Source organism: Paralichthys olivaceus, chromosome 17, assembly GCF_024713975.1.
Source record: "Paralichthys olivaceus isolate ysfri-2021 chromosome 17, ASM2471397v2, whole genome shotgun sequence".
Classification (NCBI taxonomy): Eukaryota; Metazoa; Chordata; class Actinopteri; order Pleuronectiformes; family Paralichthyidae; genus Paralichthys; species Paralichthys olivaceus.
In genome coordinates this window covers 1,305,118-1,332,368 of record NC_091109.1, presented here as the reverse complement: position 1 = coordinate 1,332,368, position 27,251 = coordinate 1,305,118, and the positions used below count along the sequence as shown (strand labels likewise).

Here is a 27,251-nt window from a genome sequence, read left to right as displayed (position 1 = left end):
ATAAAAGAAGCTATTTAAATAAAGACCAAGTCGTGGAGGGGGGGAGACAATAGATAGATTAATGACAGCAGGAGGTTAAAGTAAAACAAAAAAAATCGGATATTCAACATGCTTAAAAAATCACTTTTCAAAGCGTCATTAAAACAACACCACTGATCTGACGCTGCTTTAATCTCACAGGATCAGAAGCAATCAAAGTGAATAACATGTTCACATCCTGCTGTTTCAAATACTTAATACCTTGTTTATGATTAGTCACTTCCAGAGCGTGAGTACACGCATCAGCTAGACCAGAAAAGGTTGTGTACAAGAGATGTGTCGAGGGGCACAAACATCACAGCATCTCCAGCTTGTAGCAGCAGTAATAAGTCGACATGCCACAGACATTCGTTTTCTTTTTATCTGTTCCACCCATAGACTGTATATATCATGTTCCACCACATGAAGGGGTCGATCATTTTGTGAGTGCCTGCTGTAAACTGTGTGTGGTTCACATGTTCCGAGTCTGTCTATAGACGATTAACCCTGGGGTGATCAATAGGATCTATATGTGTCTGTCCATTTGTCACGCACGTGGAAAACAAAGGGTTAATTATGTTTCTGAACATGGGATTAAACATTTTAAAGAGACTGATCTTTATATTTCACTTTACAACACTTTACTAGAAAAATGTAAACTGACCTGTTGCTTAGAAATGAGCTCCGTCTGCCATGACACGATTAAAAACTGGCACTAAATTGACTTTGTGGTGGGACAGAGTCATAAACATATAACACGTTTATGACTCTTTTTAAACAGGCATAAATGTGACATTACTGTTGCTATAAAACTGAAGTGTGTGTGTTTGAGGGATTGAAGACCAGCCAGTCCAGAATTTAAGCACAAGGCACTTGGACACAAATCGGTCCTTGTGGTGTGAGTTTCAACGCCTCTGAATAAAACTTCCATTAAAACTCAAGTTGCCATGACAACTTGTACTCCCCTTTCCCTGCTGGCGAGTGAGAGCCGAGGACTGAGGAGGGATATCGACTGAAGGTGCCGAAGCCAGCGGAGCACAGCGGAGCCTCTGTGGAAAAACATTTCATTAAGAAAACTCCCACAGCTCAGTTACGTGGACTGGAGACGCTCAAACTGAATGTCACAACAAATAATTGTCGAGGGCTCGCACTTGTCATCCGGATACAGAAATGCATCACAGCACGCCGAGCAATTACAATCACTCACCACACAGAGGTATAGAGGTTTGTTTGTTATCATCATCATCAGTATGAGCTTTGGAAAGAAGCAGATTGGATGTAGTGACATGATGGTAACCAGAGATCGACATACAACAACAGAACAGGAAGGATGCAGTACGGGTGAGGGAAGGACCCACTAAATGTAGGTGCGGATCCAGGATTTTTTTTCTTAAACATTGCGACTTTCAACATTTTATCAGGAAATAAAAAATAACATGATTTAAAGGAAACAATCACAGCTCTAAAATAATAATGCTAATAAAATAATAATAGACCTTTAAAAATGAGCCCTGTTTACTCTTTCTATTTGTCCAGAAAGAGAATTATAATCATTTAACACCAGCTTGTTCTAGACATGGTTAAATATTAATGAACGGGCAGTTGCAGTAAAAAGTGGGACACAATTTCTCCCTGGGTTTATGTGACTGTTTAACACTATGAGGAGTGTGAGCATGAAGGTTTGGTGCGGGGGCAGCACAGCAACAGTTTCATGCAAAAAAAAAAAAAGTAATTTCCTGCTGGTCTGCCATCTGTGGCAACACCCTCCTCTACGTGTCCACAGACATGTGGGCGGCCACATGAGGATGTCATGCCTGCCTCCTTTAACATGCTACAATAGAAGCATCACCAAGGTAGAGAGAGATTCCTTTTTATCTGCTCGCTGCAAAAATAAATCCACTTTACATTTGGAACTAATTCTCATGAAAATCTTGAAGACATCTTGAACTCAACAGTACTGTAATTATTGCGCACATGATAAATAAAAGGAGTCTTGGATCAAATTTCTCTATTCTGCGATCTGAGCCTGGAACAGTTTTTCTCTGCATGTGTGAAAGGTGTGGGGGAGGTGAAAGACGTGGCTGCTGTTTTTCCTTTTGAGTGGGTCTTGTTATTTATAGCTTAATGTTGAGAGATTCAATGCAAAGTCCACTTGGCTTTTTCTTTCCACATTTACTCTGAAGATGCTAATGCTGCACGCAGGGAGCAACAAATGAAAGCATCCTGTTGGACAGGCTGCCTGCAGGGGGAGAAAGAAAGAAGAAGAAAAATGGATCTGAGGCTGCTGCTCTCTCTTCTCATCATGCACATGCTTTAAGGCTTCAGATAAGCCAACATCACAGGACGGAAGTGAGAAAGTTGAGAGGAATGCTCGAGTCTACCAGCACTGCCAATGCTGCAGATCACAAACCAGCACTCACACAGTGATTCATACACATCAGAGACATACATCAAAAGTATATTACTGCCGCCGCTAAAGGCTTCACACACACAAACACACACACAGAGAGCTAGGACCTCCACAGCTTCAGACTGTCTCTCTCTGCTCATTTAACAGCAGTAAACAGTGATAAATAAATCTGTTTGTGGGCTGAGGATGCTTGTCTACTCACACACTCACTGAATTCATATGCTTTTTTCAAAAAGCAAGATTTGAACTTTTGAAATTTGTTCTTGAAATTGTATAAAACTTATTTAACCAAGACAAGAGCCTCACTGAGATTAAATTGCTCTTTCAGTCAAGTGTCCTAGCCATGCATTGTACATTAAGATTGACGTTGTGTCTCCTCTTCCTCCCACTATCCAGAAAAGAAGCTGAAAAATCCTGGATACGAACGCTGCCATCTTGCACATTTGCTGTGCGACAGCAATCGGGGGATGGAGCCGCAGTAGAGAGGTCCAGCAGATGCACATGCTTGACCAGTCAGTGTCACGCCATTTTTAGAGCATCAAATAACAGATTAAAACCAAACTCACCAGACACATGAACGCTGGAACAAATATCAGTGGGATATCAGAATAATCAAGTGGCACACAGATGACGATAAGGGATATCAAACGTCAGCAGTCAACAAACTGTTTCCAGTAATTCGTCTCTGTGCAGGAAGACAGGCCTGCTCCAAGGGTGAGGTTGTGTCGGGGTGTGGGGTAGAGGGGGAGACACAGTCGGCCTCTCCCACTGACTGACTCAAATGTCATCACTTCTGCTTATGGACAAGTGCAAGCATGCAGCAGTGATAGAAGAGGGAGAATCATGTGCACTCAAGAGGGAAATGAGATCACTCAGGAGAAGTCCACGACTGATTCTTTTCTAATTGTCAAACAATACAACTTGTACGACACTGAACAAATCGCTTGCCTCTGAAATCGTTAATCGAGTGCCATTAAAAGCATATATATTCTAAAACAAGAGAAATTGAATGATGTCTTCGCTGTGTCACGATCATGTTCAGAAAAATGCTGAACAGGCCAAATCAGTCAGAGGAAGTTAATCCAAATAACTGTCCAAACAGCATTATGCTGTGGAAAGAGATCAATACAGCTCTGTTCAGTACAAAGCTGAGACACATCCGCACCTGGCCGAGCATGCTGACTAACACGAACCTTGCAAAATGTGTAAATCTTGAAATATGGCTGTGTGTGTCAGAGAGCTGCTGGTTGGTGTTTGAGCCAGTTGTTAACTTGTTATGTGTGAAGCTACTAAAGATCAAATAATTCCCATACGATGCAGGGGGAACAACTGTATTGGCAATGAATAAAAAGCTGAGAAACCAGGTTAGGTTGGTAAATTACAGCTTTGTAAGTTAGTAAAAAAAAAAACCACTAAATTGAAATGATTAAGTGCAGACTCCAATGTTACAGCAACTCTGTGTGTTACAACAATGACTCAGCTCGACAAAATGCAGTGTGTGTGTGTGTGTGTCCATTTGCTGCCGGAAATATAAGTAGATCGTCTGACTGTCGGCAGGAGAATTCAATGAAGCTCATACCGACAGTCAGTGTCGTAGCGACCACAGGGTGTGATCAGACGAGTGGTCTCCACTAGCTGGTTCTCACCACTCAGCTGCTGTGGGCAACTGTTCTGAAATCAGCAATTTGTTCACTAGAAAATGTCCCAAACAGATCATATCCAAAGGTGCATAACTGTAATCTTACGTTTTATCCTCATGACTGTTCCTTTTCAATATAGAGACAAAATGATGGACATAACAGTGTCTGAGCAGCTCTGTCTTAAAAGGTGCTTGAGACGACTCCTGGAAAACTGATGAATAATTAAAATGACCTACCATTATGCTTCCTCTACTCTCATGTTATCACCCCAGCTACAGCATCTACAGATGCTCCAACTGGAAAAAACGTTTGCTCAAGAAAATCTTCACTTGTGGGAACTCCTCTGGGGATCAGTGGCTCCCTGGGAGGATCCCAGTGGGTGGAAATTAGACAGTTTAATACAAATTGACCTGTAATACATTCACAAAATATGAGGCTAGTTTAACACAAATTAAACATTTATCGATTCCTGTTATTAAAGCACTAATAAAAGTTCAATCTAATGCAAAAAAAATAAAAATCTGTAAGGTTACAGCCAGATAATAACCAAGTAGTAATAAGTAAACACATAGAAATAACCATTTTCTAACCTGGAAGCTGACATTTGCTTTGCATGACACAATATCCGATCAATGTTTAATTGTCTGAGAAAGGTCATGCCTAACAAACGTGCATGCCTCTGCCTGCATCAGACTGATTTATGGGAGAGCATGTTGCACCTAATGAGCCACATTCACATTTCATGCTTGTTTAACAAACCACGGTCGTGAGAAGAAGAAAAAAGCTCCTGCATGTGACTTCCTGAAGCCACAAAATACTCAACACCCGATTTCACTTTTTTTGTCGTAGGACGCATTTCCTCTCACTTTGGCAATCTTAGTAACTGTTGCTTCAGATGCTGTCATACGACACTCATCAAAATAAGGATCAGTTCGCTTCAGAGAGAAGTGAGTTTAAAAGTCACTCCATCTAATTTCACATCTGTTCACACCACAGCAGAAAGAGAATGAGACACAGCACGGCAAGTCGTACCATGCCTCAGTCGTACGTCTGTGGGAAAAGTCAGGTATGAATCATGTTGTTTCCAGACCAAAGTTACAGGTCGACACTGAATCAAACTATGAGAGCAGACATGTAGTGTAGATGTAAGGAAGATAAAAATGCAAGAGGGAAAATTCTAATGACCAACAAAGGTAGGATTGAGACCTTTTGAGAGTCTGACATTATGTATATATATATTTTAGGGGACAATATTAGGGAGTAAAACGTTACTCTTCATCCCCGGCCTAACTCGCCTCTCACAGAAATCACACAAACAGAAACCGTGACACCTCTGAGACAAGTTACACGCAGACGTTGCATCAGAGCACAACTACTTTGCACTTTCCTAACACAGCATCAAAGCTGGCGTTCTGGACGTTTCACTTCCACTTTCAGGACGTCTGCAGACACAAGGCAGAGCGGAAATAACAGGCACTTCCGTTCTCTTAAACAACAATTAACTCCAATCAGATAGTTAACTGAGCTAATGACAGCTTTATTAGTTGACCACATAAAGACTCTTGAAAGACACCAGTAGTTGAATAGCACTAATTACATTTACTCTATTACTGCACTGTTGGGGTACTGGCCAAAAAGTATTTCCATTTTAAGCAACTTTAAACACCATCTCAAAAGGAAATATTGCACTTTCTATTCCTTTACATTTATTTGACAGCTACAGTCAAATTAATTAGCTGATTGGATAGTCAAATAATTGTGATACTTTTTTTTTGCAAAAACAAACATTTTTGAATTTAAAACATTTTAGAATTTCCTGTGTTATATATAGTATATATATATAAAGTACTAACAAAATGTTTGGGCCGATATGAGCCTTTCACAAACATATCGGCATCAGCGTCTATGTTTCCTGAAAATGAAAGCTTTAACTTGACTCATCCAAACTATCTGAAAAGTCATCAAATCACTTAATGGCTCCTCAATCCTGCATCAGCAGTTTAGTTTCAAGTTTTATTTGTCATATGAACACAGGGTCAACAGTACAATGAAAGAAACCGGTCAGTGGTGCAATACTTAAATGAGTTTAAATAAAACAAAAGCAAGGTTAAAAAAAAAAGAGCTTTCTACAAAAAGAGTCAAATGCAATACAATACATAAACAGAGACTATATACATTGAAAGGTGCTTTAACTGTATGTAGTGTGTGAATAGTTATTGCACATGTGTACGTATGGTTATTACAAAGCAATAACTACAACTGAATTTGATTAGTATTTAAGTGTATTTTAAGAACTACTCTAACTAGTTTTACTGTATTTAATTATAATCTGTATTTTACATCCACACATGTATGTTGTGTTTTTACAGGTTGTGTGTTTTGTTTCTTTTCCTGTGTTGTGTTCTGTTGTGTTTGTCTCGTCGTGGACGAACTGAGGCAAATTCCCGAACAACCGAGTTGTGTTGAATCTCGAGCTGAATCTTTTATCGTGTCTCGATAAGTAAACGAGACTCGAACCGCGTCGCAGCTGTCAGCGGGTTCATTTCCTCTAATGCAGCTTTAACGATGCCTCACATCCAGCGCCTGCAAACGAGCAGCCTTAATCCAGACCATACGGCGAGTCTGGATAATCTGAGCCCACTTCACCGCACGCGTGAAGCAGAAGCATAAACTAGGCTTGAGGCGGAACGCAGCCGACAGACGTGGCCCCCGCACCGACAAACGTGGCCTCGCACCGACACACGGGTCCGAGCATGTCACAGTCAAATGCCTCCGGCTAAATAAAGGAGAAACGTTAGCCGCCGGTGTCGCCTCGGGAAACCTTCCGCTGGTGCGGAGAAGAGGAAGTTAACGGTTCCAGCCGAGGAGGTGAGCGGAAACATCAGCAGCGGACATTTCTGATTGTTTCATTTCAACTCAAACTCAGTTTGATTTCGACACACGCGGTTTTTTCAGTCACCATTCATTTCTTTTTTTTTCCCCGGCGAGGAACAAAAGTGAGGGACTCAGAAGAAGCTCCGGCGAAAGGCAACCGGTGGACAGCGGAGGAGGACGAGGAGGAGGAGGAGGAGAAGGAGGAGGCAGAATAAAGTGGAAGGGTTTATTCTTTTCTTTTACCTGGATGCTGGTGGGAGAACCGGGGAGTCGACGGAGCTGGAAGCCGCCTCGCTCGGAGCCAGCAGCGGAGAAGAGAAGCGATCTGCGGCCGCTGCTTCCGGGTTTGTTGTGGAGCGTCAAGCCGGAGGGGCGCTCGGTTTGCGTCACCTCTGAGCGCGCAGGGCGGGAGGAGCGAGGGGAGGAGAGGCGGGGGGGGGGGGCAACTTCCGTCCCCCAAGCCGAAGATAACCCCGCCCGGGCGGTGCTGACCCGCTGGTGTGTTTCCAACCAACCGGGACTCGAACCGGATCACTCCCGCTCTGACCCGCTCTGCTAATGTCTCCCCGCTGCTTTAATTAGGACCGTTGAGTTACTGCGGCGGAGCGATACGAACACAAGTTAAACCACGATTTCAAACTCTTCTTTATGAGCAATAAACAGAACACGTGCAGCTTGTGGGACAAAAGAAAGAAATTAAAATAAAATAAAGTTTAAATAGAAAGTTTAAATCACCCCCCCCCCCAGAAAAATAAATATATAAATAAACAGGTTTTGGATTCATGGCCCTGAATATGTGTTGATATGAGAGGAGGGGGTTATAACCCTCGTACACTGTATATGTTAGTTTTTATTCCATTCATATTTTTATATGAAGTATTACTTTCTTATACTCATGCCTGTTTTTGCACATTTGCCAATTGTGGGACTAACAAAGGATGATCTTATCTTATAATAGTGGTAAACTGCACTTGATTGTATCTGTCAGCTTGGGTTTGTTACAAGTCTGTGAAGTGGTCTCATGGTGAATCCAGTTTTGCTTTGTGTGAAAGAAAAAAAAGACCCCGAGGTTAAATGAAAGAACAAATCTGTCTGTGTCTCTCTGTAATAGACAAGCACACATTTCTGTAGCCATAGTTCTCCATAGACGTGCTAATTATAAAATATTATTCAAAGAGAGATGGCAGTAGGATGTCAGAATCTATTAAGGAGAACATATATTCATAGAATAAGTAGAAACTCCTTTGTATTCCTGTACAATGTAATCTCAGTGTAAATTTTAGTAATTTCACAAGACCAAGACTGTGATGTTTTATGAATTTTCAAACATGACTGTACTTTCGTATTCATGTACATATTATTATTGGGTTTGTTTCATTGAATTGATGCATGACTTGTCATTTTAAAAAGTCTCAAATTGAATCTAATATGTTTTTGATTTCTGGTGATGTAAGAAGGTGAAAGGAAAAACTTATCAGAGGGTACTGGCCTGAAATGTTTTATAAAATCAACTTTAGATATCAGAAAAGACAGTGTAACATGGTATTTTGCATATATATTCTACAAGTTAGCAGCTGATAATACACACTCTCAAAAATACTTATCCTACTTGTACTATTTCATACAGAGAAACAGACAGAAAAAGTTAAGCAGCCTTGTAAATCCTCCTGATACTTGTCTTATTCTCCAAAGTTTAATGCGCCATTATTGATGCCTCTTGATTTTCTTCCTAAAGAAACAGTCAAACCTCCACAGCTGTCAAATTAATAACAGGTTTATTTCCTGTCTGATCATTTTACTCTTTGTTTCTTTGTGGTTAATCACAGTTTGTTTGATGTGCAGAGAGAAGCTGCCTATTAAAGCAGTTTGAAATAGTTCCACCTGCAGAACCCACAACACCTGGCTGTAATTTGAGATCATTAGATGACCCATAGAGACTTTAAAAGACAAACTGACTCTCAGTGCTTGCTGTATTCAAGCTAGAGCTGAAACATTTGCACCAATTCTTACTTTGCACTATTGTACACAGTTTAAAAAACAGCATTCTTGACACGTTTTAAAGATTTGCAGCATTTTATTCTCCTGCTTTCCAAACACTTTGGAAAGCATCACTCCTCAGCAGACAGGACTGACACCAATTAAGCTTAATGATGCAGCACACCTGACGTCAGAGTGGCTCCTGGAGCTTATAAAGTCAGTGCAAAGAGGCCGTTCACATCCATTTGATAGAAGCTACAGCACGAGTCAACAGAGTTGTTGCATCTCAGAAGAAAATTGTTTGTTTGCTCAGCAAGTTGACATTCAGCCATGGTAAAAGAGAAGACTCACGTTAACCTGGTGGTCATTGGCCACGTCGACAGTGGCAAGTCAACCACCACCGGACACCTGGTCTACAAATGTGGAGGCATCGATCAGCGGAAGCTGGAGAAGTTTGAGAAGGCGGCTGCACAGGTGAAGAACAAAAGGCCTCCACAGTAAAACTTCATGTTTAAAATGCTGGAAGTCAACTCAATAAATGTTTTTACAGATGGGGAAGAGCTCCTTCAAATTTGCCTGGGTGCTGGACAAGCTGAAGGCTGAGAGGGAGCGTGGAATCACCATTGATATTTCACTGCTGAAATTTAACACACAGAAGTACACCATGACAGTAATTGACGCTCCGGGCCACCGAGACTTCATCAAGAACATGATAACTGGAACATCACAGGTAAAAATCACTGAATACTGAATTTTCTGTCTGCATATAAATATTTTAACTCTTTCATGATGTGCCATTACTGTGATTTCAGGCTGATGTAGCCCTCCTGGTGGTCTCTGCAGCTAAAGGAGAGTTTGAGGCCGGTGTATCAAGAAGTGGTCAGACCAGGGAGCACGCCCTGCTGGCCTACACTCTGGGTGTCAAACAAATCATTGTCTGTGTGAACAAAATGGATCTGTCTGAGCCCCCTTACTGCCAGAAACGCTTTGACGAAGTGGTGCGAGGCGTGAGCGGCTTCCTCAAGAAGATTGGGTACGACCCTGTGACCGTGCCCTTTGTTCCCATCTCTGGCTGGACTGGGGAGAACATGATCACCGCAACCCAGAAGGTAAAAGACATATTTTGCGTGAGGTGACACTAGCAATGTGTGAAATTGATGTGTATGTGCAGATGCCCTGGTTCCAAGGCTGGAAGGTCAGACGAAGGGATGGGAACTCAAGTGGGAAAACTCTGCTTGAAGTTCTGGACTCGATTCAGCCTCCTGTGCGCACCATCAACAAGCCTCTACGATTACCTCTGCAGGACGTCTACAAAATTGGAGGTCAGGAAAACTGATTTGATTTAACTTGAGGCCTCAGACTTAATCATCTTAATTCCCGCAAATGAGAGTCAGGTGAGTAATCGAGGAACTTGTTGAATGCTCTGTGTTCATGCTTCCAGGAGTTGGGACAGTACCGGTGGGCAAGATTGAAACGGGCGTCCTCAAACCCGGCATGACCCTCATGTTCTCCCCTGCCAAACTCACAGCTGAGGTCAAGTCCATTGAGATGCACCACCAGGGGATGCAGACGGCCCTGCCGGGACACAATGTTGGCTTCAACATTAAGAATGTGGCCGTCAAGAACCTGCGGCGTGGAGACGTGGCCGGCAACGCCCAGCAGGATCCTCCACAAGATGTCAGCAGCTTCGAGGCCCAGGTCTGTTCAAAGCAGCTCAAGAAGTTCAAACCTTAAAATGTCTCCTTGTCCTGATGGGTTTTCTGTCTGCAGGTGATTATCCTGAACCATCCAGGGAAGGTGAAGGCCGGATACTCTCCGGTCCTGGACTGCCACACCGCCCATGTGACCTGTCGCTTTGCTGAGCTGAAGGAGAAGCTCGACCGGCGCACGGGCAAGAAGCTGGAGGACCAGCCCCAGGCCTTGGTGTCTGGAGATGCTGCCACAGTCAAACTGGTTCCCATCAAGCCCATGTGTGTGGAGAGCTTCTTCACATATCCTCCCTTAGGTACAGAAGTCATCCTTCTTGAGTCTTTATATTAAATTAATCTCCCTCATGTGATTTTTTTTGAAGTGTTAAATGTTTACTGTGCTCCACAGGTCGCTTTGCAGCCAGAGACCTGAAGCAGACAGTCGCTGTCGGGGTCATCAAGTCAGTGGTGAAGGACCATGGGTCTAAACCGCTCAAAGCCCAAGTGTGTAAATAAGTTTCTGTTTACCAGTATTTTGGTATCACTGCTTTATGTGTACAGTTATTTTTATTCAGACTGAATCTTTGTGTTTGGACACAAAGTATTTATTTTGTGGTTGAAGTGTAAAGTATTCCTGTGTTGATATCAAATCCAAAAGAAACTGTTGAGTTGGATGTTGGTGTTTTGGTTAAAATGTGAAATCGGAATTGAGACGAGATAATAAAAGTATTATTTGAAGTTCATGTTTCAGACTTTTGACTCGTTTGCTCTCAAACTGTTGATAACGTGGTGTCAGGTAGAAAAACCGAAGCTAGAGGAACTGTAGCTTTACTCTAGTTTCGGTTTTATTCAACATCTTGTGGTAAACCTGAAGCACCAGCAGCATTGTAAAGATGTGTTTTCCTAACATGGCTGAGTTCCTTTGAAACAAAGGAGGTGTTGTGATAAATGAGTCATGAGAGGTGAACGTTCTACTACACAACCGTTACACTCCTCCCTTCTTTTCTCTCAACTATTCAGCTCACATCTCTGCAACCTTAATGTGTGAAGTTCCTTTGGATATTGAATGTTCTACAAAATTTAATTTTTGGTTTGGACTTTTTCTTAAGTCACTTGAGATATTTGAGTGTTCTTGGTGGAAATTATATTTAAAACTTGTGGTAAAGGTATGTTTTTGTGTTGCTTTTATTCCAAACCCCTAATTTAAAGGGAACTGGCTAATCAAGACATCCCTTTGAAATGTGGAAATGTAAGGGATTAAATTGTGCTTAAACATATTACAGTGCTTGAGTAAATGTTATTTGTTACAATCTACAACTTGGATTTGTCTACTTTACAGATATGAGATCTAATTATTCTGCAGGCTAAATTGCTATTTCCCATTTTGTTTCTCCATCTTCAACAGTTGCTCCATTAAGCTGCTTAGGAAAAAAGCACTTTTCCCTCTAATGCTGGAGTTTTGAAATTCCACAGGGAGGCTTAAACACTTTTTGAAATCACTCAGTGGAATGAAAACTAAAGGCGCAGGCTTAGGGTTGAAGTACAGCACTTTTAATGATACAATGGGTTTGTTCCTTAACATGGGAAGAACTGCAAGTCAGTGAGGACCGGGTGAAAATACATTGGCTCTCCAGCCTTTTACAAAGTCCACTCATCATCTAAAAGACATCTCTGGTTCACAGGCAAACCTGGAAATGTACTGAATCCAGTAACATGGAATGATATTACATGACTCAAACGAAAAAAAACATAATAAAAATTCAAGCTCATGAGGTTTTACAAGACACTGAACTGTGAACACAGGTTGATGTGAAACTTCTAGCCTGTCAGAAAATCAAGTTATTGCTAAAGATGTCGAGTTTCCTGTACTTTTTATTAATAGTGGCTTTAATGACAGGATACAGTTTGTGGAGTCCTGCTTAATAATAGTGGCTCTTCAAACCCTGAGGTGAGCGTCTTTAAACGCAGCACTCCACTCAATTCCAGTCATTGTTACACCATGCACAGAATAGGTCAAGACTGCGGAGATGGGAGTCGAGTTCACACACGGAGCATACACACAGTGAACAGTGTAACAAGGAGTAAATTAGTGACCTACAGTGAACCACAGGCTTTGATATTCCACCACACAGTAGCAGCAGGTTTCTATACTGTAAAACAACCATAATACGTGTACACACACAAAGCAAGCAAGAACGAGGAGTACATTTAATGACAGCCTTCTCATCTCTGGGAAGATCAGTGGGAGACTCCAGCCCCTTCAGTCAATTCTGGTGGCAAACAGGGATGCAAGACACGAATAGTGACATGACCTAATTCACATTCCTTTTCTTATTTGTCCTTTTTCCAGAAATATAAGCTGATAATTACTTGAGGGCCAGTAAAATGAATACAGATAAAACTCAACCTCTACCGCCCTGATGCTTAATCTGACAGGCAGAGAGCAATGGTACATGTTTTGTACAATAAAACATGTATATACACTCACACACAAATATATATATTTACATACATATATACACAGTAACAGCATAAACATAGACTTTTAGGTAAGTGCTAGGGTTCTGAGAGTGGCTTTGTCACAGCCGTGCTATAGGGTTAAGATAATACTGGTAGAGGAAGAATACACACATTCTTTGTACAGCATGGATGAGGCATCCATGGCTAGATCATCCTTCTTGGGTTTCTTCTTCGTTGTTTTTTTTTTTCTTTAGACACTTGTCATATGACAAGAGGTGTAATGATCGCTATTTACAGGAGCTCCCAATTCGGGGAGAGGTGTAGTGCAAGTGTTTCTGGATGTCAGTCACTCAGGATGTGCACAAAAGACATGGGGAACACCCCCTTTCTTTCCGGTTCTCCTTCAATGTGCCCGATCTGGAAGTAAAAAAGATGAATTAGTATGTGAGGGAAAGATTACGATCCAGAATTCAGTGTGTTTTTGATCCCGTTCAGACCTGGTATGAACATCCGTCCTGAGTGATCTGATCACAAGTGGACAGCTTAAAGTTTGTCTGTTCACACGTGACACTAAAATGTGCCCTGAATGTGTCTCCTGTGACAACTTGTGATCGGCTCTCACTTCCCCACTCACCCAGAGTTTACAGATACGTCGTGTGCGTGTCTGAGCTCAAGCCAGAGAGAGATAGAGTGAGAAAGAGAGTGAGCAGAGTCAGGAGGAACGAATGAATGAATGAAAGCATGCAGCTATGAAGACAGATTTGACAGGAGACACGTTAAGGACAGATTTTAAAACTAGGTGGGGACAGGCAAACTTAACAATGTCCACTTTCAGAATGGATGTTAATACCAGGTCTGTGGGGCCTCTGTGTCTTCAAGGTGCTTCAGTAAACTGTCTGAGAACCAAAAGAGTGGAGGTGCAGAGGAAATAGTGAAGCATGACTCACCCACCACTCCTGGTCCTCCTCGCCTGTAACTATGATCACCTCTCCTTCAACAAAGGTCAGCTCGTCATCGTTGTCAGCCTGACAGTCGTAGATCGTCTTCACCCGGCGGGATTTGCTCTTCCCCTGGAAATATTATTCAATATATTTTTTAAATTGTAAAGCCACTGTGACCTCAAATACTAATTTAAAAACAGACGTGGGAACACAGAGAGACGCAGAAAGCATCAAAATCCTAGGTGGAAAATCTGAAGGGCAAGAAATCCTCTCAAAGAAATACCAGTGAAATCAAAATGAAGTGGTAGTTCACCACCTTCAGTTTTTTCTACCTTTAAGTGGGACTATAATTTGCAGCCTGAGGGGACAGTACTTCTTGGCACCACACTGACAGCAGCAGGTGAAAATACCACCAGCATTTTTAAGTTTAAGAGGACGGATAAAATGTGGAGCAGTGAGGGAACTTGTTCCTCAGAGGATTATTGTGTGAATCCAGACGAGGACGTTAAAACAAACCTTAGTGCCATGAACAGATTGTTAAAAAGCTGATAGCCAGTGTCAGAGTGTTTTCTTGTATCACACTGGATGTTTTATATTTTTAGATTATTAAAACTGCGACAGAAGAAAAGTAATATTGTTCTAAAACTCACAAAAGGGGGTGAAAGTAGAGTAAGAAGTAGACAAGCTATAAGAAAACTGCAGTTAATCACTTCTATATATAATGAAGTAAAATTCTTGCTAAATGTCAGGAATAGTTGTTTGTACCGTGTTTATCTTCCTTGGTAGCGGCACAGGCGTCTCTGCAGTTCCTACCGGAGTCCCATTGGTGTCTTCAGCAGATTGGTGGGAGGGGGTCGGGATATTTGCCTGATTAGGTGAGGGCGAGTCTTGAGGTTGAGGTTGAGCCTGCGGCTGAGGTTGGGTTTGAGGTGGAGGCGGAGGTTGCGTTTGAGGCCTTTGTGGCGTTTCTCCAGGAGGTGGCCTGGGAGCGGACTCAGTCGCCCCAGGTTTTGGGGGGATGTCTGCGAGATGAGGCTTGGGAGGGAGGTCTTTGAGCTGGGGTTTGGGCGGAAGGTCTCCCAGCTGAGGTTTAGGAGGCAGGTCAGAGAGCTGCGGCTTAGGAGGAAGTTCTCCGGGTTTAGGAGGGAGATCAGACGACTGCGGTTTGGGAGGCAGGTCTCCCAGCTGAGGCCTGTCCGCTAGAGGAGCCTTCTGTGGGGTGTCAGTTGCCGGCGGGGACTTCTGGAAGACCTCTGGAGGAAGGCTGGGTTTATCCATAGACGGGTGGTGTATGGTGTCAATCTTCCGCAATGCCACTGCAGAGAGGAGCCGATCATCACTCAATCACTTCTTCATTTTTAAAGTTTCTATTCAAATAAAATAAAAACTAGACAAAGACTTTACCTTTTTGAGGTAGTTTGGGAAGAACCCTTGGACCAAGTGTGGACTTTGTGTTGCTTGAAGTAGTGCTGGGAAGAGAAAGTCAGAAGACATTAAAGAAAAAACTAAATCTAAGAGGTTGTCTGCACCATTTCAGCTGGAATGTATTTTATCATATTGAATGATGTAATAAATTTGAGACGCATGAAACTTCAGATTTCACCGGGGTTGTTGTGTTTCAGTACCTTTGCTGTTGAGGAATGCCTTCAAACTTGTTAGACACAGGAGACATCTTGCTGACAGGAGGAGGGGTGGAGTCACTTCCTACAATATCAACATTAATGACGACAAACAGATTACTCAACACCACAACAGAGCGCTAACCACGAGATTATATTGATATAAATGTGGAAATAAATAAACATGCTGTGATGGTTAAAAAAGAAAAAACAATGAGGGAGGCATCATCTGGCTGAGCTTTCCATGAGCCTGTGTTGTTTGGAAACTAACATTGTGCAATATAGTTGGATTAGTGGTCGGGTGTTACAGTACGTGTGACACAAAATCCACAAACACCACAGAGGACAAACAATAACAAGAGGAATTACAGTAAAAAAAATATCCCCACTTTACAGATATGGGATAAAAAACTGCGAGTTCACCAACTGAGATGTGTTTGATTTCACTCCCTCTTTCTCCAAGTCTTTAGAAGAGAACTTCTCTTTTCACCTGATTTAACTAACTAACTTTCTGAGATCTCACTGTTTCTCTAACTCACCCTGAATAAGACAAACTCATGAATGTCCCTGTAAAGTTTTAAAGTAGTTTGAATGGTGCGATCTGCTTATTTTGTGGGACTCAATTAGATAAAACATCTCTTTAGACTGAGCAAACTCCATCATTTGAGGGGCTCTGTATTTCAAAATATTAAAGTAGTGTTAAAAATCAGATCTTCTCAAGCACAGACACAATCCTCCTATTTGTATCTGACTGTCATATTTTATTTAATCGGCTAGTAACAAGTAACCAGAAGAGTAAAAACTTGACATGATATTTCAAAAAGAAACTTAATATATGAATAAAAAATGTGTACTCTGGGTGAGCCAGTCATCCATTTGTTTTTGTTTTATCCACATTTCATTCAGATCGCCTTCAACATACTTTAAAATGGCACCAATGGTTTGTGCTGTTCAGGGTGAAATTAAACTTAACCACTAAGAATCTAAACGTCAGTGAACTTTTGCGCATCTTAAAAAAAGTTTATTCTTTGACCCTAAAGAATGAGGCTGATGATATTCTGCACTATTGTCAACAAATCACATAAACAACCGACAATAAATTAAGTGTACTGACAAATGTATGCGTCCAAAACCTGATACTGATTTCTGTGTAATAGAAATCTGTGAGCCAGACTCTTGATGTCAGGTTCCTTCATTATAATGAACATGGGCCCTGTAGTTTACATACACAAGCCTGGTCCCATAAATATTCATGAGGATATTCATGAGGATATTCATGAGGATATTCATGAGGATATTCATGAGGATGCCCAATGTGTATAAATCTCTAATTGAAAATTGTCTCCTACAAAAGCACTTTTAACTCCTGTTAGAGTAAAGTTAAAAACATTACTACACATGACAGTGAGGAGCGGTTTAAGGAATTTACAATGACATTTCTTTAAAGACAATATACTGTACATGTGGGAGCTGCTTTCAAAGATTTACATCTTCATTGGGACCAATCGACAGCGAAACAGGGTTTTTGTTGACAATATCAAAATATAGGATAACACCAGCCTCATCATCGGACTCGATAGAGCGATACATGTTTTTATTTCAGTGCAGATCTATTGAAATCCTCCAGCATCTCTGGAGAATCCAGGCTGGAGCCAGCCCGACTTTACTGTTACGTGTGCTTGCGTCTCACCCCCAGTCAAGCCCCCTTTACTGTGTGGACTGTGAGAGAGCGGGCTGGGTGGGTCAGACAGGGTGCGTTTGTGTCCAGGAGGTGGGGGCGGAGGCCTCTTCTTGGACAGGGTGGAGCTGCCTCCTGGAGTGAGTGTAGAGGGAGGGCCAGATGGGGGAGGAGCTGGAGGAGCGATACATAAAACACATGAGGTGATGAGGCCGCCCCAAAAAACTCATTCTGTAAAACCCCAAATCCCAGAGAAGGTAGAAGAGAGGAGAGGAGGATGAAACATGGAAAGGAGAGGAGGAGCTGAAAATATGGAAAAAAGTTGTTCTCGCTGTCACGAATAAGTTTATCAAGACGAAATGAGGACACAAGAAAAACCACAAATATACAACTCATATGTAAAATAATGAAACTGTATGATACTGTAGTTTGGGGTGTGAGTGTGTTTTTGGAGTGTCTATCAGGTTGGTGTGTTTATGAATGTATCTAGTGGGACACCAAAGTACTCACTGGTCACTGTTAGAGACAAAAGAAAGCGTGAGAGCAGCTGATAGAGAGCTCAGCCAGAGAGGAATCAGCTGTGGTAAAGGTTTACAGCTCAAGGATGGTGGGACATGATCGCAGATGGATTAAAAAAAATCATGTGGACGAGAAATGTTTAACTTGAAACTCAAGTTGCCGACATGATCCCAAAAAATCACCACCACCCTTTAAACCTGAGCTGTAAAGGGAGAAACAACTGAGGGATAACTGTATATGGGGCACACAGCCGAGTAAGGAGGAGAACGTAAAAACAGGATATTCACTGATGTATGGTCGGGTGCCAGCCAGTGTGGCGTAGTGCGAATGAGAGCCAAGGAATGCCAAGTGTGGAGCTGAAAGAATAGAGAAACAAAAAAGAGAGAAAGAAAAGAGAGCGAGATGAGGAGTGTGGGAGAGAATCTGCAGCATGTCAGTCTCAAGAAGAGCTGCTCCCACACATTATAAAAGAACAAGATGAAATCTTATCAGTGGAAGGTAAAGGAAAAAAGAGGAGCGGGCGCAGAGCAGGCCCCCGGGGCGAGCTCGTCAGCACCCGCTGAGAGAGAGAGAGAGAGGGAGAGAGAGAGCGGCACTAATAATCAGGAGCATCAGCAGAGCGAGCATGTCTTTTCTATACACTGTGCAGGTATGTTTGTCATTTAGCCTTTTCTTTTCTTTTTGCTCGAATACAAAGTAAAAACTACACTTGTTTCCATTGCTATTTTAATCATGTGTCAAATAAAAAACTTTATTTCACTTCAAAAGGATCTGAATAGCTCTCTGTCAACTCCAGGAACAGAGACGCTCCAGGAACTAGACTTCTGGGAACTGAACTCAGACCCTGGTTCCTGTGGTCGACAGGAGGGTGAAGGTCACAGGTTACTACAGGGCTTCCTGAAAACGGGCCTACAGTCGAGAAAGGAAGTAGCTGGCAGGTCTATCAAACTCTACCAAAGCTAAAGAGTAAAAATAAATTGATTAAGCAATGTGTTTGTTGGCTGCAGATGTTTGCATGTTGGTTAAATATTTACCACAAATTAGGACTTGAGCGTATAAGTATCAGGAAACTAAATGGAAACTAAGCGAAGAGTCAGAATGAAGCATGCTATCCGCACTGAAAACAGGAGCAGTTTCACTCCTCTTAGTTTAGAAAAATAAGATTGAGGGACTAAGTGACATCATCAGGATGGATGTGTTGCAGCGTAAGCTTTTGCAATATCTCAAACCACTGACTCCAGACCCTCCATAGAAGGAGGAGTGTTATTTTTAATTCTGATAGTGCAGAGACAGCACGCCCACAGTTCACTGTGTGTGTATAATGTGTCGGGACTAATGATTAAGTGTGTATCCAGCTTCCCTTTCACACGCCTGTCTCCCCACTGCCACCCTGCCCTGTCCCGCAGCCATGCTTTCCTGAAGGTTTACTGTGTAAGCAATCTTAATGACACCTGCTTCCCGCCCTCTGATCTGTTTGTTGGCAAATTGCATACCACTGCAGGGTGTGTGTGTGTCTTTCAGTGCATGTGTCATTGTGTATGTGTGGACTTCATTCTGTCCTGGATACAATCAACAGACATTATAAAGTCAATTTTACAAGCTACAAGTGTACAAACAACCTTTGTATTACATTTTGCTGAAGAGATAACAGAACATAATCTCCTGACTGTGAATAAGAAGTTTGTAAAACTGAATGTTGTCTGAAAATGGATGCTGGTTTAAAGGAGCAGGCAGTTCTGACCTTTGCCCTGGTTCCTGGGTGGCAGCGGCGGCCCGTCAGCCACAGGGGAGGAGGTGAGGTCGGTGGACGCGCTGTACATCTGGTTGGTGAAGGCGCTGTAGGACAAACGCTGCTGCTTGTCCCTCTGGCTGATGAAGCCCGGCAGGGAGAGCTTGTCGTGGGGTGAGAGGCTGGAGGAGTGGCAGAAGCTCTGGGGCCTCGGGGAGCGGTCCTTCTTGATGGGACTGGGCTGGAGGGGGAAACGCAACAAATGAGACTTTAGATAGATTTTAGGGACAAAGTAAAACCAGACATGCTGATGATTAAATTATTGACAATCATTGTGTGACATGCTGGACATCAGACAGCTAACATCTACACCATGTGACTGTGGTTGAGCTGCTGTAGCAAATGGGGGATTAGCTCAAATGGTAGAGCGCTCGCTTAGCATAGCATGCGAGAGGTAGCGTGATTGATGCCCGCATCCTCCAATGACATTTTTTTTTTTCTTCAAGATAACATTGCACTAGTGCAGCAGTAGAATGAGAAGAAAGAATCTTTAATCCAGATGATTAAAAGTGATTTAAATTAGAAACTATTCAATCATATCAGCTAAATTACTGTGGATTTCTTTGATTCTGCTAAACTGACATCGTAGCTTGATGCTGATGCTTTAAATTGGTACAAATATATCTTAAGGTCAATCTCAGCAACCTTTAGAAATCATTCCTTGGATGATCTTTCACTGTGTGTGCTGTGTTGAGCTGCTAATTAGAACCAGTTTGGTAAATTACACATCTTTACTTCACCTAATTCAAATTCTTTACACACAAAGTTTATGAAAGACATGAGAGAAGCTTTTGTTCTCTGATTCTCTGGAGATGGCATCAAGTCTTGTTTCTATTCTATTTCATGTTTGCAGGAAACGTCTCAGGCATGATTATTAGTAGCATTCAATAACATGATGTGTGCGAACCTTATCATCCAGGTCGTCATCGCTCTCGTCCATCTCCTCCAGTCTCAGGCTCCATTCATACTCCACATGGATGTGAGGGTTGAATTTCCCCTCGGCAGCCTGCACAAGCTAACACACACACACACAAACACATTCATCAGTTAAGCTCAGGCAATGTGCAATAGTGACAATCTAGGATTGCAAATACGATTATTTTAATCGAATACGCACATGAAAACACCCAGCGTCCAAGCTGATACATTCCAATGTGCTTTTTTGTTTGTCTAACAACCAAATATATTCTGATATATTAAGAATTTACTGTATGAAAAATTAATTTGATGAATTATTTGCTTGAACAAGACTTGAAGTGAAGTGAAGAATTGTTTAAAATGACTCAGCTTTACATAAAACTAAAACACTATTTATTCTTATCTACATGAGAGCAATGGACCAATATACAGTGGTACCGCAAAGAAACGCTGGCTGCTTTTTTGTCTACGCTCATATTAGCGTTAATAACAAACATACATCAACAATTATTTCCACTCTACTGACATTGTTGCCTGGGGCTGGAGACAGACCTTTGACTGCCATCTAGTGTTCTGAATTATCTGGTCAACACGTGTCCAATCAATGCTCTGCAGCTTTTTGTTTATTTCATCTGATTTTATTTTTATTGCGTGATTTTCATATATGTTTAGAAATCTTTACACACGATTAAAATCTACTGTGGTGTCCAGACGCTCCAGCTGGGCAGACGTGTACTTACTGCCTCCTCGCACTGAGTGTTCCTCAGTCGCCTGGCAACATCCAGAGCCGTCTCTCCGTTCTGATTGGCTGAGGGGAGCGGAGCGATAATCAACAGTTAGGGTCTGATATGTGTGCACGGATGACATTAACGAGACGATGAACCTCGACGTGTGACTCACTGATGTCAGTAGCCGGCTTGCCCCGCAGGAGTAACTTGAGGCACTCGGGCTTCTCGTACATGCAGCAGTAATGCAGGGCAGTGTTCCCCCATTCTGTCTGCTTATCCACGTTACCACTGAGAGAACACACACACACACACACACACACACACACACACACACACACACACACACACACACACACACACACACACACACAGGTAGTCAGGACACAGGTCAAGAGCCTGAGGGTGTTTTCCACAGACCAGAAGCTTCAGGTTAATGTGTTGTTATCCAGGATTTTGTGAGAGAAAAAGGTTGAAAACAAACACAGATCTGTCTTTTACATTAAAAGTCTGAAAGAAAAAACAATACAGCAAAAATAAAGCACAACAGACGAGCTAACCCTGTTTTAGCTGTGCAGTCTCTTCAACGCTACAGTCACAGTAGGTAAATAATCCATTTATGATCTTCTGCAGCTCCCAGAGAAATATTTTAAATAATGAGGCCTAAGCATGACACTGTATGAGCACAGCTATTAATTAATGAGAGGGTCCCGCTTCTTCTGCATACAGACTGTGTGCGGTAGAAGCAGTGGTGGGTAAACAATTGAAAAGAGGAATAAATTAAGGCAGAGAGAACAAGTGCTTGACCCATTTCTGTTTGCCTTGTGGGAATCTGAGCTGAGCTGTGCAGCACTAAGCTTTCCTCTGCACTTCGGCTGCTTTATCACAGACCAGAGTGCCGAACAAGAAAGAGTCGCAGCAGACAGACAGATCATATTTAATACTGTGTTTTCCAACCAAAGTGTTGTTTACTGCATAATTTAGCTGTAAACCACTGATGTGTTCAAAGACATTTTGACAGCTGTTTAAACTCGCATAAAAAGCTGGAGTCAGTCCAGGCGCTTGTGCAACATTTCTCATGTAAGTGACTGTTACAAATGTACCTGTTCTGCACAAGGAAGTCCACCAGATGCAGTGATGTTTGGTCAGCAGTCCGTACAGAGTAGTGCAGTGCTGTCTCTCCGGCTTCCTGCAGGGGGCCATCAAACACAGCAAAGACACAGTGAGACAATCTTGGGCAGCATCCATTCTGTATTCTCTCCCTCTGTGTCTCTTTCAGCATTTAAACAAGCTGCAGTAAACAAAATGGCTCCTAAAAATAATATTAAAGCCGACACGAAACTAAGATTTGGGAAGATTCTTGCAGATTGCATGCGACTTGGTTTGTTAAAACCTCAAATGCTATTTCTTTAGATTGAACATTCAAGATGGAGATACACGATTACATTTACAGAAGGAACGGTTAAATGTGTTGTATTTCGTCATGCATTCCTGTAATGCTATCCTTTTCTAGGTTTAAGGGGAGAGTGGGATCACTGTGCAGTCTGCAGCCATTCAGATGCACTGACAGCAGTGGTTCAGATATCGGTGAGTCAGACTTGATAGCCCAGACAGCAGCAGCAGCAGCAGCTCCCTCTCTCAGCAAATGATGTCCTCTTTCATTCTGTTGCAGCAAACGCACATTTAAATTGTCATTCGAGAAAAACTATGTCTTTGTTATAAAACCTCGACCCATTTCTGTCAGATTATGTGTGACCACCCATGTTGTTTACGGTACGGTACAATGAAACAAAGAGGAAAGAGGCTAAAGCACAGAACAAAAAAGCTGACTCGTGAATTGAGCCAATGCAGATGTCGTCATTTCAGTAAATAGGGACTCAACAGAGATTAAGGCACACAATGTGGTGGAGGTTGTTGGATGTCCCCACCTGCTGGTGAAGTTATCCAGATGACTCAAGATTTTCCAAATGTTACGCCCATTCCTACCCACCGAATAATTCACCGACTGGTCGTGATGTGTCAGCACTGGTTGACAGGAATAAATCTCACATGAGGATGAACCGCTGCAGCAACATGTGCGGAGCTGTGGGGAGGCCTTATTCCTGGCTTTCTAGTTTAGTATGAGATCACTGAGCATGATAGAAATATACTGTATCCATGCATGTGGAGGTCATCGCAGGAGGTTGGCAAAGATTACAGGCAAATGTAAATATTAAAATACATCTCCTCTTTCTGTCAAAGAAACTCTAAAACTTTCATTCACTTGCAACACAATCATACCAGGCAGATAAGTGGTTGATGACTTCTTGTGATCTGATTCCACATTAGTTGTGTCCAAAACACAGAGTGATGACAATTGATGCAGTGTGACACACCACATGATGTTCTAGTATCGCAAAAGACTCCTATTAAGTTATTATCATTCCACATCAAATCATATTATTTCCTTGTGGCCTTGGAGCAAATAATTTAAATTCCACAGCCCGGGAGTTGGAAATCACTGCTAACAAAGGTCAGACTCACCTGCCCCGCCTCTGGTAGCGGCTCCATAAGCTCCACCCCCTCTGCGTAAACCTGGACGAGGGCCAGCAGGTCCCTGGACTGAACCGCCTCAAACAGGTCGATCATCTTAGCTGCCGCAGATGTGCACGTCTTCCTCGCATACTTGTGGTCCACATACTTAGCGTTGATGAACTCCTTCCTTACCGTCCTGTGGAAATATAAAAAGATGGTTTTCAAAGTTTTGAGAGAAGAGGAATTCGGTGCAGTGTTGGGGTATGAAACCCATAGAGAACTTACATGTCACTAGAGGGAGTGGGCTTTGGTGAAGGGGAAGGGAGGTTTCCCTCCATGATCTCATTGAAACTACTGTTCCCTACATTCTTGGCCAGCTGGGGGAGAAAGAGGGAAAAATCAGTCATGTTAAAAAGTAGAGCAGCATCAGAGCCAGATGAGCACAGAGTAAGACGCCCTTCTGCTTTAGGAATCACATTCTGTGCTATCCCCAGTTTCCATGACTCCTTCCCTGTTTCTAATGTTTCACAAGAGATGGAAATAGTCGAGGGCCTGGATCTCTGCCTCTAACAAAGTCTACTTACTCACACGTAAGAGCAATTCTCTGACTCACCAAGAGTTCTGAGGTCCCCAGCTTGTCGAGCTCCATAGACTGGATGCGGGAGATGTGGACCCCCATCTCTCGGTGGATGCCAGAGCACTCGATGCAGGTTAGGATCCCCAGGTTGGTGGAAAGCCACTTAGGGTCTAAAGACACAGACGATATATAAAAAAACATGTCAGCCAGCTTCCTACAGTGTACAGTTCCCACAGAGGTCGGTGGGAAACTTTTTCAATTGGGATACATGCCTCACACCAGGTACCACTAACAGCTGGTACCACTAACAGAGCTCCAAATACAGCAAGTTACGATAGCTTGAATAACCAGAATCTATTTATATAACTTGAATAACCAGAATCTATTTATATTGCAGTCAGGGAAGATGGTCAAATAAAGGTCTAAAGAAATCATATTTACCGAATGAAAAAGCAAAAGTTATAAAAAGTAATAAAAAGCATCCGTCATGCTCCTCAGTGAAAAAAGATTTTGTGGCTATGTTGTATCGTGGCCCTTAAAAGCTGCTGCGAGTGGAGGAATTGGTTTCTCTGTGTCTCTACTGATTCATTCCGGTGTGATTGTTGAACCCAAGAGAAAAAGCCTCGACAGAAGCTATTACACTTGAACTGTGAGGAACTGACATCAAAACCACAGACCACGGTTATCAATAGATGAAACATTTTCTGATACAAAACTTCTCTAAAGCTGTGTGGTCGCTTTCTACACTTTCATCGCTCTTCTTGAGAACAAGAAACATATTTTAAACACCATTTACAGATTTATCAGCATTGCTTGTTTTTATATGTTTTGGGTTTCATTTTTTTTAAATTTAAGATACCAAATTTGCAACATCCTGCAGAGATATACACAAATCTGTCCACAGAAATTCATTCTAATAAACAGGAAGGATCTGCAGGATGTAGCATTTTATTTTCCTGCCACGGCCCTGCATTTTAATCCTTTCAGTCATTGACTGAGGCTAGCACATGGGCTAGCAGCTCAAGGCTACATTCCTGTAGCCTGCAAACAACAACACTGATTAACATAAACACATTTCGATCTCAGTCTGATCTTCGTCAGCTGAAATACTTGATATTGACGACATGTAATCTTGTGTCAGCTGATGAAACGTGTATTTCTACCACATGAACCTTGAAAATGACGTGGATGCTTCACACAAGCAAATGTATTGATCGCATTGATTGATTTTATTGGCAATTTTAAAAATAGATGTTTCAGACAATTGAAGGACTGTCCAGGGCACTAACAGTGACCTCAGTCACATCATACACAAAGAGGCAGATAAAGTCTGTTGTGTAACCGAGAGCTAAGCAAAGCCACTAACACACTAAGATGTACCAGCAGGGACTTCGCGCTGTGCGCTCTGAACCACTGTATTGATCACCATCACAGCCAAGGCGCCATGATGCAATCAACACATAGCTCTGCCGTGTTGGTTGTGAGCTCAGTGATGCTGCAAGGTGAATGATGTCATTCTGTCTCACTCTGACAAGTGAATACCGAGCAGCAGAGGACGGTGGACACGTCAGGTAGCAGCTCAAAATCCAGTGAGTCATACAGAGCAGAGTGCGCACAGGCAGGCACGTGCACACGCGCATTTACACAATAAACAGATGCAAGCTGCGGACAGGTCACAAAGTGCATGTTGAGCATGATGACTGAATGCATGGTGACCTCTATAGCTGCTTAATGCTAAAGCTGCAAAGCTGGGTGTTATAGACAGAGAATATCAAATAAGATGGAGTCGTCCTCTTTCCACTCAGAGGGAACAAAGAGGTGACCTTTTCACCACAAGGTTCCTTATAGTATCGAGGAAAGGGTCACGTATCAGCACTGGGCTTCATCTCCTCAGCAAAAGCTAAAAATGGTTTTTGATTTGTTGAGGAAAAAAAAAAAACAGAAACCAAACGGCTTAAACCCACATCTGGTGGTGATACTACTGAAACCATGTATACGCAGCAACAAGAGAACAGACATGACAGATGACCTCCCCTTTCTGCAGATTTCAGGAGTCGACAAAGTGTGTGACTTATATAAGAACATGATGTCATGGCGTTGTTTCTCAAAGCGTAGAAATGTTTTTCTCCCCTCAGAGCATAAAGTCCTCCCGTCGGTCCGAGCTGCTGCGTGTGTTTATGTTGACGTAGGGCAATGTGAGAGTGTGTGTGTGTGGTTGTGTGCTAAGTGTCAGAGGGCCTGAATGTCTACGCCGCTCTTAAGTGCTGAGTCTTTGCTTCTAAATGTGGGGGAGGACTGAGATCGGATTGTGTCCTGAATGCTAACAACACTAGTGCACGTACGTGCACGCTCTTGTTTATTAAAGACTGCTGGTGAAGGCGCACTGCAGCTTGTTCCATTGCCGTCTCACCAGTGGCTGTGACATTGCAAAGAAATCAAGATTGCTGCGTGGGATTAAATCAAACAGCAGCTCACAGTTGAATGTGAAAATGCTGAAGTGAAGGCGTTTGTCCTTTTCCCATAACAAGGTGAGCGATGACTAAGGAGAAAACAGGAGTAGGGTGTGTGTATGTAGATACATTTGAAACCTGTCTGGACACACAAACAGCAGAAGAACACACCTGCAGCTCCACAGTCACAGCAGATTTCGTTGCCTGGCATCCGCAGCACGTCCTCTATGATGGCTTTAGTGAGATCCTCTAATCCATCTTCGCCTCCGCTGCTCTGCTCACCACGAAACGCCATGTTCAACGCCTCCTCCTTACTGTTGGTCAGCACCGAGATCCAGCTGCAAGAGGAAACAAGTCATGAATTGAGATGAAGCTGGAACTATGGAATATTTGTCATTGTTAAGACTCAAACACCCAAAATATTAATTTATTAAACACAATAATTAATACATCT

General features: G+C 42.5%; 3 protein-coding genes and 1 long non-coding RNA gene across 7 annotated transcripts in view; 2 read left to right on the top strand and 2 right to left on the bottom strand.

The window, feature by feature from the left end:
* Positions 1-7,486, bottom strand: part of fam49bb (family with sequence similarity 49 member Bb) — a 29,125-nt gene extending 21,639 nt beyond the window's left edge. The window contains exon 1 of the mRNA XM_020087891.2: positions 7,186-7,486. The gene's annotated coding sequence lies outside the window, so the exon portion shown is untranslated. The remainder of the gene's footprint in view (positions 1-7,185) is intronic.
* On the top strand, positions 6,799-7,209 carry LOC138405255 (uncharacterized). The gene is made up of 2 exons (XR_011238943.1): positions 6,799-6,936; positions 7,057-7,209. It is a non-coding gene; the product is annotated as an uncharacterized lncRNA (long non-coding RNA).
* A 1,266-nt stretch (positions 7,487-8,752) lies between the features above and the next one.
* eef1a1l3 (eukaryotic translation elongation factor 1 alpha 1, like 3) lies at positions 8,753-11,345 on the top strand. The gene is made up of 7 exons (XM_020087493.2): positions 8,753-9,393; positions 9,470-9,649; positions 9,732-10,028; positions 10,091-10,241; positions 10,361-10,617; positions 10,690-10,924; positions 11,017-11,345. The coding sequence occupies exons 1-7, from the start codon at positions 9,250-9,252 to the stop codon at positions 11,121-11,123; spliced, it is 1,371 nt and encodes a 456-aa protein (XP_019943052.1). The 5' UTR covers positions 8,753-9,249; the 3' UTR covers positions 11,124-11,345.
* Positions 11,346-12,136: 791 nt separating this feature from the next.
* asap1b (ArfGAP with SH3 domain, ankyrin repeat and PH domain 1b) overlaps positions 12,137-27,251 on the bottom strand; it is a 46,785-nt gene continuing 31,670 nt past the window's right edge. The window contains exons 14-29 of one of the 4 annotated variants that reach the window (XM_069512476.1): positions 26,969-27,135; positions 24,384-24,517; positions 24,056-24,147; positions 23,780-23,966; positions 22,360-22,445; positions 21,432-21,547; positions 21,272-21,339; positions 20,521-20,628; positions 19,566-19,794; positions 18,112-18,180; positions 17,318-17,479; positions 15,634-15,712; positions 15,413-15,477; positions 14,774-15,324; positions 14,015-14,137; positions 12,137-13,484 (exon numbers count right to left, since the gene is read on the bottom strand). In XM_069512476.1, coding sequence (XP_069368577.1) covers positions 13,410-13,484; positions 14,015-14,137; positions 14,774-15,324; positions 15,413-15,477; positions 15,634-15,712; positions 17,318-17,479; positions 18,112-18,180; positions 19,566-19,794; positions 20,521-20,628; positions 21,272-21,339; positions 21,432-21,547; positions 22,360-22,445; positions 23,780-23,966; positions 24,056-24,147; positions 24,384-24,517; positions 26,969-27,135 — 2,311 coding nt within the window. In that variant the 3' untranslated portion in view covers positions 12,137-13,409. The remainder of the gene's footprint in view (positions 13,485-14,014; positions 14,138-14,773; positions 15,325-15,412; positions 15,478-15,633; positions 15,713-17,317; positions 17,480-18,111; positions 18,181-19,565; positions 19,795-20,520; positions 20,629-21,271; positions 21,340-21,431; positions 21,548-22,359; positions 22,446-23,779; positions 23,967-24,055; positions 24,148-24,383; positions 24,518-26,968; positions 27,136-27,251) is intronic. The other 3 variants (XM_069512477.1, XM_020087489.2, XM_020087492.2) reach the window with 3 other exon arrangements.